At 38.8% G+C, this 20,798-nt stretch overlaps 1 protein-coding gene across 2 annotated transcripts in view; it reads left to right on the forward strand.

The window, feature by feature from the left end:
* Positions 1-18,991, forward strand: part of IGSF11 (immunoglobulin superfamily member 11) — a 217,550-nt gene extending 198,559 nt beyond the window's left edge. For both annotated transcript variants that reach the window (XM_058185680.1, XM_058185681.1), the window contains exons 2-7: positions 1,050-1,213; positions 3,656-3,863; positions 6,680-6,835; positions 10,246-10,368; positions 15,458-15,608; positions 16,341-18,991. In XM_058185680.1, coding sequence (XP_058041663.1) covers positions 1,050-1,213; positions 3,656-3,863; positions 6,680-6,835; positions 10,246-10,368; positions 15,458-15,608; positions 16,341-16,782 — 1,244 coding nt within the window. In that variant the 3' untranslated portion in view covers positions 16,783-18,991. The remainder of the gene's footprint in view (positions 1-1,049; positions 1,214-3,655; positions 3,864-6,679; positions 6,836-10,245; positions 10,369-15,457; positions 15,609-16,340) is intronic.
* The last annotated feature ends 1,807 nt before the right edge of the window (positions 18,992-20,798 follow it).

The following is a 20,798-nucleotide window of genomic DNA, read 5'->3' on the forward strand; positions in this document are numbered from 1 at the left end:
TTACGGTTGCATTATGGTGAATTCAACTATGACATGGTTGCTCTCCTCCAAAGTTCCTATAGTTTTACTGCCTTAGCCATTTCATCCCTGTTAGTAAGGATAGCTGTCCCTCTAGTTCAGTGGTGAAAACTGAACCGATTTACTACTGGTTCACTGGCTCCAAATGCAAGGTGCGTGTGTGCAGTGCAGGCTAAAAGGAGGCATGGAGTAAGTAGAACAGCACGCGGGGAGGGGGTGATCATGTGTGGCACGCAATCTTTTTTAAAACTTTTAAAAGCATTTTTTTACTACCTATTCAGGTGAACAGGTTGTAAAAAAAATGCTTTTAAAAGTGAAAAAAGGCTCTGACGATCGTGTGACTCAGCTGTGATCGTCAGAGCCTTTTTTTTTTTTTTTACTTTTAAAAGCATTTTTTAAAAGAAGCGGCAAGTGGGCGACTGGGCAGGCATGGGTGGGGAGTCCAGAGATTTTTGCTACCAGTTCTCCGAACCACCTGCCGCCATCGCTACCGTATCAGCCAATCCAGTCCAAACCAGGAGCATTTCACCCCTGCTCTAGTTCCCTCATCTACCTTTTGTATAACAAAGTTGTCTGGTAGGCATGTAAGAAACATGTTTGGTCTCCCACTCACTGAAGAGTTTGCTTTCTAGATGATGTCATGGTAGTAAAGTCCCCCGTTACTACAGTGCTGTGTTTCTTCCACATCTCACCTAACTGATTAGCAAAGAGTTCATCTATTTCCTCCAGCTGGTTGGTTGGCCTGTAAGTAGACATATATAGAGCAAAGTCATTTGTTTTTCCTTACACTTTCCATCTGCATACTGTGCATGGGGGTAAAAATGTTACTACTGTTTCTTTGGATTCCTCATGGCAGTAGAAAATCTTGGAAATTAAGGCAAGGAGGCAGCTTGGTGGTTGCAAGTACAAGAGAAGAACATATTAGTGTGTGTGCCAGGAAGACAGAAAGTTGATTATCCTATTGATTACTATATTAGTACATCAATGTAAAACAGCGATAGAATATATTATCTCGATCTCTCTTTTTTTAGGTCTAGTGAGTCCCTTGGAGGTCTTCATGAATACCAGGAGTGTTGAAGTTGCTCGGGGTCAGACGGCGATCCTGCCCTGTACTTTCACCACTAGTGCTGCACTCACTAACCTTAATGTCATCTGGATGGTCACGCCTCTTTCCAATGCCAATCAACCTGAACAGGTACCAAGTCCTATTGAAAAAACGGATGAGCTCCCTTTTGCCTTTCTTTCTTGTTTAGGCTTATTTATGACACACTTCTCCTAATCAAACTGGATTTTTTTCAGCTGTGGAAAAGGCTACGCAACTTATCTCTACCGTACATCAGATGAATAAGAGGAATTCTCAATCTTGCATTTCCTTAAACTTTTATCTGAATCTTGGGGGTCATAGCTTTATTTTTTGCCAGACTACTTCAGGATATTTTTAAAAAACAAACAAACAAACAAACAAGTGAGAGTTAAGGCAGATCTACAAGCTCCAATTTGAGGGAATACAGAACGTTGCAGAAATCCATATTTGGAGCTCAGCGCCTGATCATTGGTCTTATGATTTCAGCCATGTGGTACATAGTAGAGCTCTTTGTGAGGAAAAAAAAATATATGGAGTGATTTATTACTGCTCTGACATGGTAACCAGATCATCATATTACAAGTAGCAAAAAATATTACAAGCTAGAAAAATAGGCAGTTATTTCATTACTTTTTTATCGTTGAAACTTTTAATTTGTTTACTGATTCATTCACCTTCCGTTTTATTTCACAGTTGATGTGGAATTATGGAAATGATTAATTCTTATTTATTTCCATATTTATTTATTTTTTTACAAAAACCTAACCAGTTTTCTCCTGTCTGTAACTTCAGGCAGGTGCTATCATGCATGCTACTGGTGGGAAACTGAAGGAGTTCCAAATAAAATCCTGTTTGTTGTTTGTTTCCATTGAAGCCATGCTGGAGCAGCCTTTACAGCAAGGGAGGGCAATTTTCCCAGGGTCAGGAGTCACAACTTGCTCCCTCAAGCAGCTGGAGGGCTGCAGGTGGCATCACTAGGTAGGTGGTGAAGTCACAGAAAGGATTACTGCAGAAACCCCAGCCTTGCTGTAACCTTTGCCTGTGCTTATAATGGTTACAGAGGATGACCTTCTTTTAAAAATTAGCACCATGCCTATCAAGTTTCAGTTAACTACAGCAAAGAGCTCTAGAGCACTTCCATTATTAATAGCAAATAGATTTGTTTTGTGAATTATTCCTTTTTTTCTTCAAAACACACACTGCTATTCCAGGTAAATGTAAGAATTTTTTTTCCAGAATCAATTTCCGCAAAGGTTATTGCTATTAGTTTTCTACTCATGCGTGTCATAGTAGGTGGCTTGTGAACATAGTACCTTAAATTTTATTGAAGGCTCTTTTCTTCAGTTAGATAACTGTTTCTAGAGTCATGCAAAAGCAGTCATCAAATTGAAACTTTTAAAGAAATTGACAAAACGTCTTATGCTGTTATACAACTTCCTCATATATAACTTTGAAGAATGTTAGCCTGCATTTTCCATAACAGCAGACTTTTAAACTGTGGCCCTGTATTCTTCATACATGTAGACTGTCACCTGCTGTCAGATAGGCTCATATGATCAATATCTTCAGGAGAAATAAATGTTTTTTTTGCCTTATAAGCACTGATTCCTTAGCACCGCAAATTTAAGTTTGGAATTTCAAAGGGAATTAATCGGAAGGAACATCTGTTTTCAAGTGAATTCTATTTCTTTAGAAATAGGTAATAAGTCTAAGAACGAATGGGCACAAGAACTTTGATACTTATTTTTCTGTGTTAAGTTTTGTCTTAGTTCTTCATACAAACTCAGTAATTTGATGCATTTATGCTTATTGCTGTGCAATAGTAAATGATTTTTCTTTAAATTATTTTGTGATTTTGAATCCCATTTTAAACTTTTACAGAAACCACTGGCATCTAGTGGTTTCTTTGGATTTTTCCGCTTGACCAATTTGCCAGGGGTTTCATTTGCCTTTTAAACTAACTTACAATATTTTGTTGAATTGAGCAGTTTTATAATTTTTGATATTGCACGTTTATATTTCCCCAATTATATCAATATAATTTGTTGATTATTTTATCCTACTTTTCTATGCATTTTTGTAAAAAAGTGATCTTTGACCATAAATAAAGTAAAAGAAATCAGCATGAAAACTTTTCCATACAAGAAATAGAAGAAATGGTGTGCAAAACAAGGATCCAAAAACTCTGGTTTATGCTAGACTCTGAAATCTTTTAAATCACATCATATAGGTGAGATAATATAATAGAAATAACACTTATATACCTCTTCACAGTGCTTTATAGCCCTCTCTAAGCAGTTTTACAGAGTCAGCATATTGCCCCCAACAATCTGGATCCTCATTTTATGCACCTTGGAAGGATTGAAGGCTGAGTCAACCTTGAGTCTGGTGGGATTTGAACTGCCAAATTGCAGGCAGCCAATTGTCAGCAGAAGTAGCCTGTAATACTGCACTCTAACCACTGCGCCACTGAGTAATCAAAGCATAATGAGTAAATACTTTCTTCTTACGCTAACCTATAGTTTGCATGATATGGTGTCTTGTCTTTTTCAGGTTATTATTTACCAGGGTGGTCAGATTTTTGATGGTGCAGCCCAGTTTCATGGGCGAGTGGGGTTTGCAAAAACAATGCCAACCACCAGTGCCTCCATCTTCATCAACAATACCAAGCTCTCAGATACGGGAACTTACCAGTGTTTGGTGAATAATCTACCAGACCGAGGAGGACGGAATATTGGAGTCATTGGGCTCAATGTCTTGGGTATGATCTTTCTAAAATGGATGATAGATTTAAAATATGGAGGTGAACTGATGTACAAGTTTACTTTTAATTTTAATTGTAAGCAAGGTTCTGGAACAGGAACTGCTGCCATGTCTCAGTGGTCCATCAGTTTTGCACAAGAGTGCTAGATAACTATAATTTACTTTAACTCTATGATTCTTCCCAGTTTCATTCATATCTGAAATAATACAACAGTAAAACAATGGAAAGGGGTTAGAATTGAAATTGGTTTTGCTCCAAAACTGCTATTATCAACTCAATCTCTGCATATTTTTTTTCATTACAGCCACTCCTCATTTAGTGACTACCTTGGTTAGGGACCATTCACAAATATGAGATTAATAACTGTTAATAAAAATTCATTTTCTGCCCAGTATGTGCAATTATCAGCAAATTTCAGGTGCCTAAAGCCTGCCAGAGGGTCCTAATAAACTAATTAAGATCACAGAACTGAGCTTGTTAACACAGTTAGCACTTTTTAGAGAAGTGCTGCCTGAGGAAAAAAGCAGGAAGAGAGCTTCTTTAACCAATCTTTCTGTCCCGTGAGGGGATAAAAATGGAGTGGGGGGAGGATCAGACATGGCACATTCTAAGAGAGACCTTTGAATGAGAGGAGAGCAACATTGACCTTTCAAACATCTCTCTCTCTCTGCTTACTTAGTGACCATTTGACTTAGCTAAGTTGTTGGGCAGAGTGTAGTCAGTAAACAAAGATAGATGTAAATACTTGATTACAATTATGACAGAGTAGAGTATAGGAAAGGAGGCACGCAAAGCAATTTGGAGATAACAGAATATTGTACTTAGGCCCACCTTATTCTGACCCAGCTCCCCAAACACAACAAACCCTTTGTAGTTAAATCAATAATTCCTTTATTAGGAGCAACAGCAACCCTGGCAAAAAGTTTCTCTCTCACCACAGGCTAACAGGTCTGCCCGTCAGGGAGATGAATAATATCCCCAGAGCTAGGGTGGGGCTTCACTAGCAGCGGCGGCTCTTCCGTCCCAAGGATCGGCCAAAAGATTTCCACTGCTCTCCTCTCCTCTGCCTTCTGCGCATCCACGCATCAGGCACTGTACCCAGTTGTTCTTCTTTCTCATTGGCCACCTCCAAACCTGGGGGCTACTGACTCTCCATCTGAGGGATGACGGACAGCCCAGGCTCCGCCTCTGTCTCTGTCTCTCTGACAGCTCCATTCCCTCTTCCCCCTTGCACTCAGGTTGCCTTGATGCTGACCCTGACTCTCACACCTCCTCCTCATCTGATTTGGCTGCTGAACACATCTACTTTCTGCTGTCATGCTTGACAGATGTTTAACCTGCTGGTTGATGACATGCTGAAGAAGGAGTACAGTAAAGCCAGCTAGTTAAACCCATCACTGCCTGTTTCAAAAAGCCCACTCGCAATCAGAGCAATACAAATTAACAGAGATTGGAAAGTGGGAGAATAAAGGCAGAAAAGAATGGCAGTAGAAATACAGGTAGTCTTCAAGTTACAACAGTTCATTTTGTGACTGTATTACTAACTTTAACAACTGCAGTGATTTCTTTAACAACTGAGACAAGAAAGGTCGTAAAATGGTGCAAAACTCAATTAAGAATGATCTCACTTAGCAACAGAAATTTTGGGCTCAACTGTGGTCGTAAGTTGACGATTATCTGTACTGGGGAAAGAGTTAGGAAAAGGCAGGGATAAACCCATCGGCTATCTCCTTGCCAAGATAAATACGTGCACCTTGACAATTAAATTTGTTTCCAATATGTTGTTCTCCTTTAAAAAAAAACACCAAAATGGAGGTTTTTTTTCTTAAAATGCCTTTTAAATTCACAGCTGTCTTAGATGAAAGAGTAGTAATTTTGTTGACACTGCAGCAAGAAAGAAGTAGTTCAAACATAAGCACTCACGCTTCGTTACAAAAAGCCACACCCCAGCAACACCTACCAGATATTAGTATTATGTATCACTTAATCCTTCGTGACCATGGAGTCGTCTTTGGATAGCACTGGCTCTTTGGCTTTGAAACGGAGATGAGCACCGCCCTCTAGAGTTGGGAACGACTAGCACATATATGCGAAGGGAATCTTTACCTTTTAAAGTATTTAAATAGGATCTTTATTGTGATAATTGAGAGGGGCTAAAGATGTTTTCCTTCCCTGTGTGGACAATAATAAAAAATAGCCATTCTTAACCCTACAATTATGAGGTCAGTTGCTAAAGATTAACAGGTTGAAAGTTATGATGGACTTGAAAAAAAGCGACTTAAGACATATTCTCAAAGTTACTACTGCTGAACCAACCCCAGAATTACACGATTGCATTTTGGGCACTTGGCAACTGGTTCACATTTATGAGTGGTTGCAGCATCCTGTGGCAACATGTTTGCATTTTGTGAATTATTATTCTTTTTTTGCCATTTTCAGGAAAAAATGGCGAAAGCACCCATTGTATAAAAAGGCTTCAAACTGACTATGTAGTTTGATAAACAATCATATAGTTTACTTTAATGACAGTTTTTTTAAAAAAAGGTCATAAAATTGAGTTAGGTCACATGGTGCCTCGACTTACAACCCCAGAGGCTTGCGACTAAAATATCAGTCCCATTTGTGGTCATAAGTCAAGGACTATCCATCGTTACAAAAGTCTTAGCAGGTTACCTTGCCTTTTGTTTTCTTATTAGTCTTGAACATCTGTATCCTCTCATTTTTTTAAAAAAAGCTGTCTATATTTGTAGAGATGACAAGAATGTTAAAAAAATATTACTGTAAATAATCCATGCCATCTTCTATTGTAACAGTTCCTCCATCTGCCCCTGACTGCAGAATTCAGGGTTCTTTGAATATTGGTAGTGATATCACACTGAGTTGTAATTCAGAGGAAGGCATCCCTCGGCCAACTTACAACTGGGAAAGGCTGGATAACGCTCCCAAGTTGCCTCCAACATCCATCCAAGGTGACCATTCTATCTTTCTTTCTTTCTTGCTTTCTGTTTCTTTTGGACGCCTGACTAATTTTTCTTAATTTATTTGTGGTAATGTGGTCGTAAGTTTTGCATTTTGCCCCAAACTTCCGCTTCAGTTATTTGGCAAAACACCTGATCCAAGCATGTTATGGAAGAGAGGAAAGAAATTAATGTTGTCAATTAATGCTGATATTATCAATTAATGCTGATAATCTGAATGTAAAAACTCATTAAAAGTAACAAGCAAGAGAAAGGAAAAACCTGTTTTGGGTGATAAAAACAACCAAGCCTGTAAAGCATTGGGTGCCCTCTAGTGGAATTCTAATTAGTTTAAATATTTTTATGTATGCAATAAAATAGCACACATTACTTTGAAGTAATGGTGGCTAGCTATTTTGGCAAATTTGCCAGAAATCCAATGAGTCAAATATTATCATAAAATATACTATAAAACATAATAGTCCCATCCTTAATTATTTTTTCTTGTAATATACTTTACAAGGAATAGTAATACCAGGCAATCAGGTTCATAGAGCTAGGGTGACTGTGAAACATCATGTACCCCATAACAACCAGGTTATGTGATATCACAAAGAATTTCAGATTTTGGCAGTGCTCTCTGACCTCACATGGAATAAATGCTAAAAAATAAAAATAAAACTCTATAGAGGATTCAGGACAGAAATATCAAAGAATAGAAGCATGTTATTCTACTTGTTTCAGGTTTTTTTAAATAAAAAAACATGTTCACAGAAGTCATAAAAGATTACTGTAATAATCCAATTGTATTGTTATTTTGAATAGAATAGAATAGAATAGAATAGAATTTTTTTATTGGCCAAGTGTGATTGGACACACAAGGAATTTGTCTTGGTGCATATGCTCTCAGTGTACATAAAAGAAAAGATACCTTCATCAAGAATTCTAAGGTGCAACACTTAATGATAGTCATAGGGTACAAATAAGCAATCAGGAAACAATATCAATATAAATCGTAAGGGTACAGGCAACAAAGTTACAGTCATACATTTATATTTGATTGTTTTATATAAAAATACATTTATATTTGATTGTTTCAGGGATGCAGTACTTGGTTTTTGATTGCTCAAAAAATCTAAGTATTTGGAACATAAAACTTTTTTTAAAAAAGTGTAAAATGCAGATAGCAGTCACTTTATTCCAAAAGTCTTATTAGATACAGACAGACAGGCATATATTTCATCAGCTGATAAAAAGTGAGTAATGATGGTAAACAGACTTTTCAAAGTGTTTTGCCAAGAATAAATCTATCAGATTTTGTACTTAGAATAGTACCCTGTTTCCCCCCAAATAAGACATCCCCTGATAATAAGCCCAATCGGGCTTTTGAGTGCATGGCAATAAGGCCAAGCGCTTATTTCAGGGTTCAAAAAATATAAGAGAGGGTCTTATTTTTGGGGAAACAGAGTAATGGTAGATTGTAAATAGGAAGCTTTTGAACAAATCAAGTGAAAACAAAGCCAGAAAATAGGAGAGCGATCTGAAACTTCAGGAAAATAGTTTTCAGGAACATAATTTTGATTATTGAACCCAATACTCAGTTGAGATATATTTCTACCCAGAGCTTCTGCTCCCTTCTATCTGTTCCGAAATAACTGTACAAAGTCTTTCCCCCCCACCCTTTGGATGAATTTGGAGGCTCTGTATTTGACTATTAACACCCGTGTGTCTGTTTTTTTGGAACACTGTTGAGTGCATTCCAGACTGATCAAAATCGTCAGCTTCTGTCAGATTAATCAGCAACGTTTCCTGCACCCCTTTTTCTTACTAAAAAAGAAGAAAAAAGTCAGTCTGAAACTAACATTGTTTCAATGGGAAAGAAGTAATATTCTAATGTTGAACAAAACATACTTTGGGAAAGATAAAGGTTTTTAAATTTGCTAATGTTCATATAAAGAGATAGACAGAAGTCAGATCAGAAGTTGGGTGATAAGCCAACCATTGGTAGCATTGATTGCAGGCTATTGGTTATTAGGTATAAAGGCAGCAATGGTTAACAACACACTTGGAATTTAGGTTTTTTTTAGCTTTTTTAAAATCCTGCCACAGTTTTTTTCATTGATTATGCAGTGTTTCATCACATCTTAGAAAGCATCCTTGGAAAAAACTCTAAAAATATACAAAACAAATACAGGAAATCAATACAAATAAAGATAAACTGATTTTTTGCTAGAAGGTGTCTTCAGCAATTTGTAGCCACAACAACCACCACAAAAATATTTTAGCAAAGTCTTAGCAAACAGTTACTTCCAATTACAGTATCAGTGGCTCAAAATCACAAATAGCTATTCTACTATAGTGGAACTGATTGTGAACATAGACTTTGGGTCAACAAAACACGGGAAATATCTGTCACAGTGGTGGCGATGGTGGTAGTCTATAAATTGAAAATCGCTCATCTGAATCTTATTGATATGTCAGTGGTACCTCCTAGATGGCGAAATGTTTTTTTCAGGAACCAGAGTTACAACCTAGGTTCATTGTTTTTTCTAAAGATTTCTTCATAGTACTTACAAAATTGATTGGTGTCTTTAGCTAAGCACTTAAAACTCAGGATTAGATCAAGGGGGTTGCAGCAAGGACTGGAGTGAAAATAATCTTCCTGGAAACATTTATCTAAAACTTCCTATAGTCCCAGGTTGAGAGACAGATTGCCTGAAGCATTTTAAAAGCTATGTCACTTTCCTCCTACTAAATATTTCATACTGTACAACAAGTATGTTTATTTTGCACCCCAAAATTTACTTAATATTCATGTATTTGTTGATTTGCAAAACTCTCTTAATTTTTATTAGCAAAATTTAGAATATTTTTATGGAAGTTGGAGTGTATTGGCTGGGCAGGCTTGATTAGATGGAGAAAAGGTATTGTGTAATGTGATCTATGATTGGTTTTCTTAAATTCATTGGTGAGTCTTGATTCACAGGCTGAAATGTTTTCTTTTCTGGAAGAGGAAAAACAAAAGAAAACAATGCAAAGACAAGACAAAACAAAGAAGAAGAAAATCTGATTCATTCAAACACTGTCCTCAGTTTCCTTCTTAAAGTGATAGATTGGTGATAGCTTTTTTTTTTTTTTAGTTTTCTTACTGTATTCCTTAGGACTTAGGTTTTCAAATTATAATAACAATCTTTCAGAAGAAAATGACCACTATAAGCTTCTTAAACTCTAGTCTCATTTGTAGAAGATGCTTTCATCTGAAGGTTATTTTGTAATCTGTCTTTTAAGAGCCTTACATTACAACTTAGGTTTTGTTGGATTTGCATTTTCAAAATTCTGGTAAAATGGTTCTTCTCCCTTATATAAATTGCACTTTAATTTATAAGATTTTACTTATTTTGTTTTTGGTCTTTCTTGTCTAGATCTAGTTCAGGGTACTCTTCTTCTGCGCAATATTAGCTCTTTGTCATCAGGACGTTACCAATGTATGGCATCCAACGTCATTGGAAGCAGCACCTGTTCTCTTGAAGTTCAAGTGATTACACGTGAGTTAGATTTAGTATTTAGAACTTGTTGTCTTATATTGGAATCTGTGCAGCTTTATAACTCTTGTCTATATTGCTGTTGCAATATTTCAGGTAATAATCCTTTCCATTGCTTTTTTATATTAGAAAAACCATCAAACCTTATATACAGTATGTTACCAGCAATGTGTGAAAAGCTGGCATTGTATAGAATGCCTAGAAAATCTATAAAATGCACAATGATTTTAGGCAAAGTATGAAATTTCTGTTATTTTAATATGCTTTCACTGAGGGCAGCATCAGGGTTGTGTTTGACCGTGGGGAGCCGGGGTGGGCGTGGTCAGGGTGGGTGTGGCCAGCTCAATATCACTCATGTCAGGGGCGCCTGTGGTGGCCTGAGTGCTGTGCCAGTGAAAATGGGCTCCTGAGCTTCGTTTTCAGTGCAATAGCTTCCTGCAACCCTCCGCCAGCAAAATTGAGCTCGAGGCCACAGGTGGCCCCCCGAAGCTCCGTTTTTGCTGACAGAGGCATCATGGGCCGATCCTTTGTGGTTTCCAGGGCGGCCCCGCCTGTCAAATCTAAGCACCCAATGCGCTGATTCAGCCCGCGGGCCTTGAGTTTGACACCCCTGATCTAGACATTATGCAGAAGGACAGGAACTATTCAGGCAAAATATGAAACTAGAGTCACGAAAAGATTTAGGATTAGGGTTAACCTTAAATCTAACCCTTTATTGAGAAGACATATATGAAAATAAAAAAAAAAAAAGGATTTTCTTACTGTAAAAAAACAAGCAAAAAAGACAGAGGTGGGTTTCATCAGGAACCGGTAGTGGAAATTTTGAGTAGTTCAGAGAACCCGTAAATACCACTTCTGACTGGCCCTACCCCCATCCATTCTCTGCCTTCCGAGTCCCAGCTGATCAGGAGGAAATGGCGATTTTGCAGTAACCTTCCCCTGGAGTGGGATGGGAATGGAGATTTTACAGTATCCTTCCTCTGCCATGCCACCAAGCCATGCCCACCAAGCCATGCCATACCCACAGAACCAGTAGTAAAAATTTTTTGAAACCCACCAGTATTGACCTACTTGTCGCAACAAGGACGGCTAGAATGGCATTTTAGCAGCAGTATCTTATACTTTGCTGGTTTGCTTTTTGGCTAGGAAATGTGTGAAATATTAAGTATTTCCCATTTTCCCATTTTTGGAATTCTACAGATTTCCTAGGCATTGTATAAAATCACTAATATCTCACATCGATGGTAACATATCTAAATCAACTTTCTCTTAATATGTATCTTTTTGAGAGAGAGAGAGAGAGAGAGAGAGAGAGAGAGAGGAGATAGATAGATAGATAGATAGATAGATAGATAGATAGATAGATAGATAGATAGATAGATATCTCAATAGGGCGGAATAGCTCAGGCGGTTAAGAAGCCTGTTATTAGACCACAGTAGCCTGCAATTACTGCAGGTTCAAGCCCGGCCCAAGGTTGACTCAGCCTTCCATCCTTTATAAGGTAGGTAAAATGAGGACCCAGATTGTTGGGGGGGGCAATAAGTTGACTTTGTAAAAAATATACAAATAGAATGAGACTATTGCCTTATACACTGTAAGCTGCCCTGAGTCTTCGGAGAAGGGCGGGATATAAATGTAAACAAATATATATATATATAAACTTAATTTCTGCAGTATGATTTTTAATATGAATTATGTTCATTTTAAAAATATTTAGAACTTGTTGTCTTATATTGGAATCTGTGCAGCTTTATAACTCTTGTCTATATTGCTGTTGCAATATTTCAGGTAATAATCCTTTCCATTGCTTTTTTATATTAGAAAAACCATCAAACCTTATATACAGTATGTTACCAGCAATGTGTGAAAAGCTGGCATTGTATAGAATGCCTAGAAAATCTATAAAATGCACAATGATTTTAGGCAAAGTATAAAATTTCTGTTATTTTAATATGCTTTCACTGAGGGCAGCATCAGGGTTGTGTTTGACCGTGGGGAGCCGGGGTGGGCGTGGTCAGGGTGGGTGTGGCCAGCTCAATATCACTCATGTCAGGGGCGCCTGTGGTGGCCTGAGTGCTGTGCCAGTGAAAATGGGCTCCTGAGCTTCGTTTTCAGTGCAATAGCTTCCTGCAACCCTCTGCCAGCAAAAATTGAGCTCCGGAGGGCCACAGGTGGCCCTCCGAAGCTCCGTTTTTGCTGACAGAGGCATCATGGGCCGATCCTTTGTGGTTTCCAGGGCGGCCCCGCCTGTCAAATCTAAGCACCCAATGCGCTGATTCAGCCCGCGGGCCTTGAGTTTGACACCCCTGATCTAGACATTATGCAGAAGGACAGGAACTATTCAGGCAAAGTATGAAACTAGAGTCACGAAAAGATTTAGGATTAGGGTTAACCTTAAATCTAACCCTTTATTGAGAAGACATATATGAAAAAAAAAAAAAAAAAAGGATTTTCTTACTGTAAAAAAACAAGCAAAAAAGACAGAGGTGGGTTTCATCAGGAACCGGTAGTGGAAATTTTGAGTAGTTCAGAGAACCCGTAAATACCACTTCTGACTGGCCCTACCCCCATCCATTCTCTGCCTTCCGAGTCCCAGCTGATCAGGAGGAAATGGCGATTTTGCAGTAACCTTCCCCTGGAGTGGGATGGGAATGGAGATTTTACAGTATCCTTCCTCTGCCATGCCACCAAGCCATGCCCACCAAGCCATGCCATACCCACAGAACCAGTAGTAAAAATTTTTTGAAACCCACCAGTATTGACCTACTTGTCGCAACAAGGACGGCTAGAATGGCATTTTAGCAGCAGTATCTTATACTTTGCTGGTTTGCTTTTTGGCTAGGAAATGTGTGAAATATTAAGTATTTCCCATTTTCCCATTTTTGGAATTCTACAGATTTCCTAGGCATTGTATAAAATCACTAATATCTCACATCGATGGTAACATATCTAAATCAACTTTCTCTTAATATGTATCTTTTTGAGAGAGAGAGAGAAAGAGAGAGAGAGAGAGAGAGAGAGAGGGAGGGAGATAGATAGATAGATAGATAGATAGATAGATAGATAGATAGATAGATAGATAGATATCTCAATAGGGCCGGAATAGCTCAGGCTGTTAAGAAGCCTGTTATTAGAACACAGTAGCCTGCAATTACTGCAGGTTCAAGCCCGGCCCAAGGTTGACTCAGCCTTCCATCCTTTATAAGGTAGGTAAAATGAGGACCCAGATTGTTGGGGGGGGCAATAAGTTGACTTTGTAAAAAATATACAAATAGAATGAGACTATTGCCTTATACACTGTAAGCTGCCCTGAGTCTTCGGAGAAGGGCGGGATATAAATGTAAACTATATATATATATATATAAACTTAATTTCTGCAGTATGATTTTTAATATGAATTATGTTCATTTTAAAAAATATTTATGCACACTTTTGCATAGTCTTCCCAAATATAAGTTCTTGTTTGGGGTTATTGTTATAACTGTTATATTGTTTTTCCTTTTTTTGCCCTAAATGAATCATGCTACTGGACTCTGCTATCTGCTGCTGCTGCCTATATAGGCAAAGCCTATTTTGGTAGATTCTACCAATTCACAGAAATTCTGTGGGAAATTTCTTTAACATCCCTAATTTTGTCGGTTCTGATCATCTCTGACCTTTCTTACAGGAAGGTCAGCATTAGAGAAAGGCTTTCTCTCACTACACCAGACATTTAGAACAAATGAACTATTATGTGGCTGAATGATAATTGAATTTTCTTGTACAATTTTTTTCCCCCCTACAAATAGCTGTAAGTGATTTAGTTTTTCAAGGAAGGTCTATTTTCTGCACACATCTCAAGTCTAAATTGCATCTTAGAGCTGTTATTTTAGAAAGAGAAACATAATAACTGTACCACCAAGGCAATATTATTGGGATGTCGATTTGTAACTGCAGCACGATAGAAAAGTGTAAATTCTCGTTTCTGTATTTTGGCTCCAGTCCACATCGGAAGGCCTTGGGGAAGATAAAAGCACTCGGGGAAATTTTAGTTTAGTAAAACTATATCTGTTTTATCTCCTTACATATTTCATTGTTTCAAAATCAAATGCTTTTTTTCCTGTCATGTTTTAAAGAAACTGACACATTTTGTTCTAGGAAACAAAATAAAATACTTGCATTGTCACAGTCAATAGTTATGGCTGTTTCCAGCAGAGGAAAGATTCTTTCATCCCTGTTGAATGCATCACTACTAAAGGAGAGACGTCTGTCAGTAATCACTGAATAACTATTAAAGTTATGGCAGCCTCATTCACACTGTGCATCATTGCATCTGACTTGTTAGAACAAGAAGGGTGATAGAAATAGAGACCAAGGAGGGCCTTGGTGTGAAAATGTTCATATACCACTTTGTCTCCATTCTATATTGGCAGCAGACAGGATGCTGATTACCATGGCTGAATTCAAATACAGTTGAATACATAGAGACACCCCAAAATTCAGTCATTCAGTCGCTTAGTTGAACACAAAGTAGTTAAGGCTGTCTCAGCGGATAGACAGAGCTCCATCACTTTAAGAAGAAAGTTGGAAAGTTTGGGAAGTTGTTTGCTTTTCTAGAAAAAGAGCAATAAATAAAAATCACACAGACACAGCAATCCTACATTAGATTCTCTGTATAATTATTAATTTGCCCTATCACCTTCTCCCAGGACTTCAGACATTCATAGTGGGTTTAAAGCTGTTTTGGCTATGTGCAGATTGCATGGAATAATTTCACTTCGCTAAAAGCTGTTTTGTTTGGATGAATGCCAGAAACCACTCCAAAATGTGCATATGGAAACATTTCTAGTGTGACAAAAGGTTGGGAAGATGTTAATAACCTCTAGTGTTATATCACAAGTTACAAGAATATGTAAGACAACATCCAGCACATACTCATTCTGCACCAGATTTCTTACACTGAACTTTTCACTGATGGATTCTTTTTTGTAAGTGATTTTTTGGTTACTTTTAGGAATACAGCTGGTCTTTCCTGATGCCTGCTGTGGTTCTTTGAACATGCTCATGTGTTCTTTCTACTCAGATTTTGCATGTGTTCCATGTCCCACACAGCTAATCCTCGGAATATTGGTCTGATTGCCGGAGCTGCTGCAGCAGGGGCAGTTGTGCTTATTGCCTGCATTGTCTTGGTGGCTGTTATACTCTTTTATTGGAAAAACAAACACAAGGAGGAAGAGGAGGAGGAGATTCCCAATGAGATAAGGTTTGGCCTTGGAAATTACTTTGTCTGCCTTTCCAAATTTCTTCCCTTTCTTCCAAGCAAGATGTCTCCAGGTTTCAAGAGAAAGACATTACAGTAACTTCTCATTTGAGTGTAATGAATCCAAATTAGATGTTAGCATACAAGATTCTCATTCCTAATTCTTATAATACTAGTAATGGTATGGCTATGCCGTGCCAGTTATTAATGGAGTAGGCATAAGTGCAGTGCAAGTCTCATCCATCATCTTTTCTGACACATTAGCAAGAGGGTTACGTGCAATATTCCTGGTAAGAGAAGTATAGTTTGTTAATTAGTCGTGGCAGTCAAAACAAGCAATATATTCTTCAAGAGAAAACAATACCTTTTAATGCTAATTAATGGCAGTAGCATAAGAAATAACCATGACTAATTTCTGCCTTTTTGTCCATTGTCACTGCATATTGGCTTTGACAGAATGAAACCAGGATATTGGCACAAACAATTAGAATGTAAAAGTTAAAGTTGTGGTGTCCATGCTTGCACATTTGAGCAAGAATTAAGATGTTGGTATCAAAAAAGTGAAATGATTGGGTGTTCGTTTGGTGGTTTTTTGTTTTTTGTTTTGCTGCTCATTGTTAATTATTTCATGTGTGCTTGTCAATAAGCGAGGAAGTATTCCTGTTTGTCTTGGAAATGAGTGGATATTGAGGAAACGGCGTGAAGGGATTGTAGTTATATCTTTCTTTTCCTTAGGGAGGATGATTTGCCACCCAAATGTTCTTCATCTACAAAAGCCTTCCACGGTGATGCTTCCTCATCTGAAAATGACACTCTCACCTCCTCCAATACCTACAACAGCCGATATTGGAATGACCCCAAAGCAAACCATGCTACAGACTCCTTCACTCACCTCAACAATGATGCACGACAGGCCTTCTCTCGTTCTGGAAGCACCAATGCCCGTTCTATATATGCTAATGGAGGTCACCCAGCACCCCCTCCACCCAAGACATTGGTAGTGACAACCAATACAGCTCCATCTCCACAGGAGATGGCCAGGAGTAATGGATCTGTGAGTCGGAAGCCACGGCCCCAACACACATGGTCCTATGCTGTAAGCCAAGCGACGCTGGAGAGGATAGGTGCGGTGCCTGTAATGGTACCAGCACAGAGCCGAGCAGGCTCTTTGGTGTAAAAAAACGGTTGTGGTTCTGCAAATTTGTTACTGTAAGCGGGAGTGAAGATGGGCCCAATAAGAGACTCTCCTCTTCCTCCCTGAGATGGAGGGGAAGATCTGTGTTCTTCCCTTACCCCAGTCAACTGAACCCAACTGATGTGATGATCCCTCCTTTATTACCCCACCCTCATGATCTCAGGGGCTCCTCAGCTATGGCTGTATGTGCCAAGGTCAAAAGGAGGCCATATAAGGCATCAGGGGAAGGAGACCATACTTGCTTTCTAAGATCTGCTATACAAAATTTCTATTATGGAATTTATAAAGTCCAGAGGTCAGTAGATCAGCTCAGCTGCCTTGGGGTTAGCCCGTTGCTGCTTGGCTCAAAACAGATGATGTTGAGGGGGAATTGGTGATGTTCTGTCTGTGACTACTGATCTCAGAGTAAAAAAGCAGAGGGAAAAAAAAATAAGCTGAGGCAAAAGAAGTGGGAGGGAGGGCAATTGACTTGAGAGTTATATTTTATTTAATTCTTTTTCAGGAGTTCTTTATTTCTATCTTCCTCCCTTCTCCTGCTTCCTGCCATTCTCCAAATTGGATTTTTCTTCCCCTTGCGCTAGTTTTCTGGATGCTTCTCACATCCCTTGCCACTTCCATGGCAACTCTGGTCGTTTTGGCCTTGTTCCCTGAAGGGCTGCTTGGCATCTGATTGGCCTGCTGCTGCTGTCGTTGCTGTTGTTTGGCTGTTGTTGAAAGGAGGGATTTGGGGAGGGCATGGTGTGGGGTTGAAAGCTAAAGCCTCCGTTGCTTAACCGAACTGGCTGTGTATTTTCTAGGGTGTGTGGCTGGCATTTCTCAAAAGAGCTAGATTTCCAAAGCTTTTGGCATCTGCATGGCATGTCCCCATAAATGGCTGTGTGGGGCTGGCCTGCATGGTCAGGTTGATAGTTTGACCATTCATACATTCAAAGCATTCATTTTAGCCCTTCCTTTACAGGATATTTTGGACTTATTATATTAGGGAAGGAAGGAAGGAAGGAAGGAAGGAAGGAAGGAAGGAAGGAAGGAAGGAAGGAAGGAAGGAAGGAAGGAATAGAGGGAGGAATAAAGCAAGAAATCTAAGAGCAGCAGAAAGATGGATTGTGGCTACATTGCCCCTCCTTTCTCTTTTCTTGAAGCGTGGTCTGCTCTAAATAGTAGCCCATGGTGAGATTTATAATTTCATTAGCCTTAATTGAATAACAACAACGGAGAATTCGGAAAGAAAGAAAGAAAGACAAGTGAGAGTCTTCCATGCTTCATACGGAGCTTGGGATCGGGTGGGAAGGGAATACATTTCTGAATACCTCGAGGAGGCACAGCCAGGGACGCGTCACTGAGTGCTGCTGTCCGCACCTGCCTCATTGATCACTGACACACTGGTCTTAAACAAACTTCCTTTGGAAGTTCCTAACAGGATTTCCTTCTCTGCACTGACAAAATATATCCTTCTGATCAAAGCCTTCTTCCACTGGCTCCCTTCCACGTTCCAAACTGCACTGGAAACAAGGTTCCTAGAGAATCTCAACTGCTCTTTCACCTTCCATTCTGCTTCACTCTAATTTCATTTTTTCCCCCTTTCCAAAGGGGTGTTAAGACCATGAGGAGAGCTCTCTGCATAGGCCATATATAAACCATCTATACGATGCCATGATGCCATCGTCAAGAGAGCCCTCTAGGTTAAATTAGGTTTAAAGCTTAGCTGTGCCTTTTTTGCTTGTTTTTTTTAAAAACACCTCTCCTTCCCATTTACTTTCCTTTTCCCCCCACCCCACCCCCTGCTAATGGACTTGCTCCATCAGTTTCAGAGCACACCAGGAAGACAGATGGCTGCTGTATTTATACATGTTTCCTAGGGAGCAGTATCTATCCTCCCCTACTCACTGCCGGTTTCTCCTTTTAATTATTTGGAAGTTGTGTGATGGCATTGCTGGAGTGGGGATAGCTTAGAATAAAGAAGAATGCCTTTTTTTTTTAAGGTAGTGCAAAAAGAAAAAAAAATACATAAACACGGTTTCTCCCTCTCTGCTTTTCTAACAACGGGAAACACAAGAGGCGTTTTCAAGAGATGCTGCTTACAGCAGCCTACAACTAGTGCTCAGAAAGCTCTTCCCTGGTTCTACTGTTCACTCTCCTCTTTCTTTCTTCTTTCTAATTGTCTAAAAAACAATAAAACTTATTCATATAAAAGAGGAAATGGTTGTCTCTGAATTCGGTTATTTATTTGCTTTCTATGTTATATATATACATATATATATATATGTCTTTGGTTATTCGGGTTTTCTCCCGTGTAAAATTTGAAGTGTCTTGGCGACGTTTTGACGAAATCCCATTCGTCATCATCAGGCTAGGTGCTTACAGCTTCCTATTTGTAGGAGAAATATATGATCGCTGCTGTTTCTTCCTTTTAACACGGGAGAAAACCCGAATAACCAAAGACCTACATACAAACACCCGCGAAAACCTCAGAAAACAAATATATATATATTTGGGTTTTCTCCCGCGTAAAATTGGAAGTGTCTTGGCGACGTTTCGACGAAGTCTCATTCGTCATCTTCAGGCTAGGTGCTTACAGCTTCCTATTTGTAGGAGAAATATATGATCGCTGCTGTTTCTTCCTTTTAACACGGGAGAAAACCCGAATAACCAAAGACCTACATACAAACACCGAAAACCTCAGAAAACAAATATATATATTTGGGTTTTCTCCGTGTAAAATTTGAAGTGTCTTGGCGACGTTTTGACGAAATCCCATTCGTCATCTTCAGGCTTCAGCTTCTGGGAGCTCCCAGAAGCACGAAGCTGAAGCCTGAAGATGACAAATGAGACTTCGTCGAAACGTCGCCAAGACACTTCCAATTTTACACAGGAGAAAACCCGAACAACCAAAGACCTATACACACACACACACACACACACACACACACACATACATGAGAATGCTTAAGGTACAAGGATCATATCAGCCTTTGTTTGCAAGACCTTTCTCTGACCACAGTTGCTGAAAATGGACACTGCGGCTTCCCATTATTCTGAGAGGGAAACAAGAACACTGTAATTAAGTACTAAAATAGTTAAGGAATTTTTTTTTAAAGAACCACAAACGAAACAAAAATCCTCAACCCTCCCAACCCTATGTTACATGATCCTTGTCACTTTGTATCTTTATCCCACTCCATGTGAGCCCTGTATGGGCCACATATCATGATTCTAATAATTCTACATCGTTTTTAAAATGCATACTTTGTGCAACACAAAGTCCCAACTTCCAGCTAGACCATCTTTGATTAACAATCAGATTGGAAACTATGGGTAAGAAACTCTGCCGGAAGCTGCCAAAAAATTGTTGTCAGCCACAAGGACAAGTAGAAATAGAAAGCCACCAAAAAGATGAGCAGATATTTAGAGCACTGAATAGCTATAATCATATTGCTGTTTTTTTCAAATGCAGCACACCTACACACCATTGTCAGGAAGTTGAATTTTGTACCCAGTGCTATAAGCTATTACAAACAAGATGGAAATCAGGTGGCGGGGAGGGGGGTGTTTTCCCATAGTGTCTTCATATCTTTTGTATGGACATATATGCATTTATCTTTACACAAAAGAACCACTTGCAATCTGTGTATTCCTTAGTTATGTAAATACCAGATTTGAAGTTGTATAGTAAAAACAACATAAAAAAGATGGGGGTGGTGGTGGATTTATTTATTTTTTTAAAAAAAATTGGGGTTAGAAAAGGGGAAATACAAGTTGCATTAAAAAGAGACTATTTAGCTGTTGTTTCCTGAGAGCTTAAATTTGGACTTAATTGTGATTAAAAATGGGCTGAAGCAATGCTTATATACAACTAAGAAATGGACTGAAGTAATGTTTATGTACAATTAGCCCCTTATTGCTAATTGCATTAAAGAACAGCTGAGGGACCACTGTCCAGGAAATGCAAACTGAATGCAAACCGGAATATAATAGAAAGGGTCCAAAACCTAGAACTTTTA

The sequence above is a fragment of the Ahaetulla prasina genome, chromosome 5, assembly GCF_028640845.1.
Source record: "Ahaetulla prasina isolate Xishuangbanna chromosome 5, ASM2864084v1, whole genome shotgun sequence".
In the NCBI taxonomy this organism is placed as follows: domain Eukaryota; kingdom Metazoa; phylum Chordata; class Lepidosauria; order Squamata; family Colubridae; genus Ahaetulla; species Ahaetulla prasina.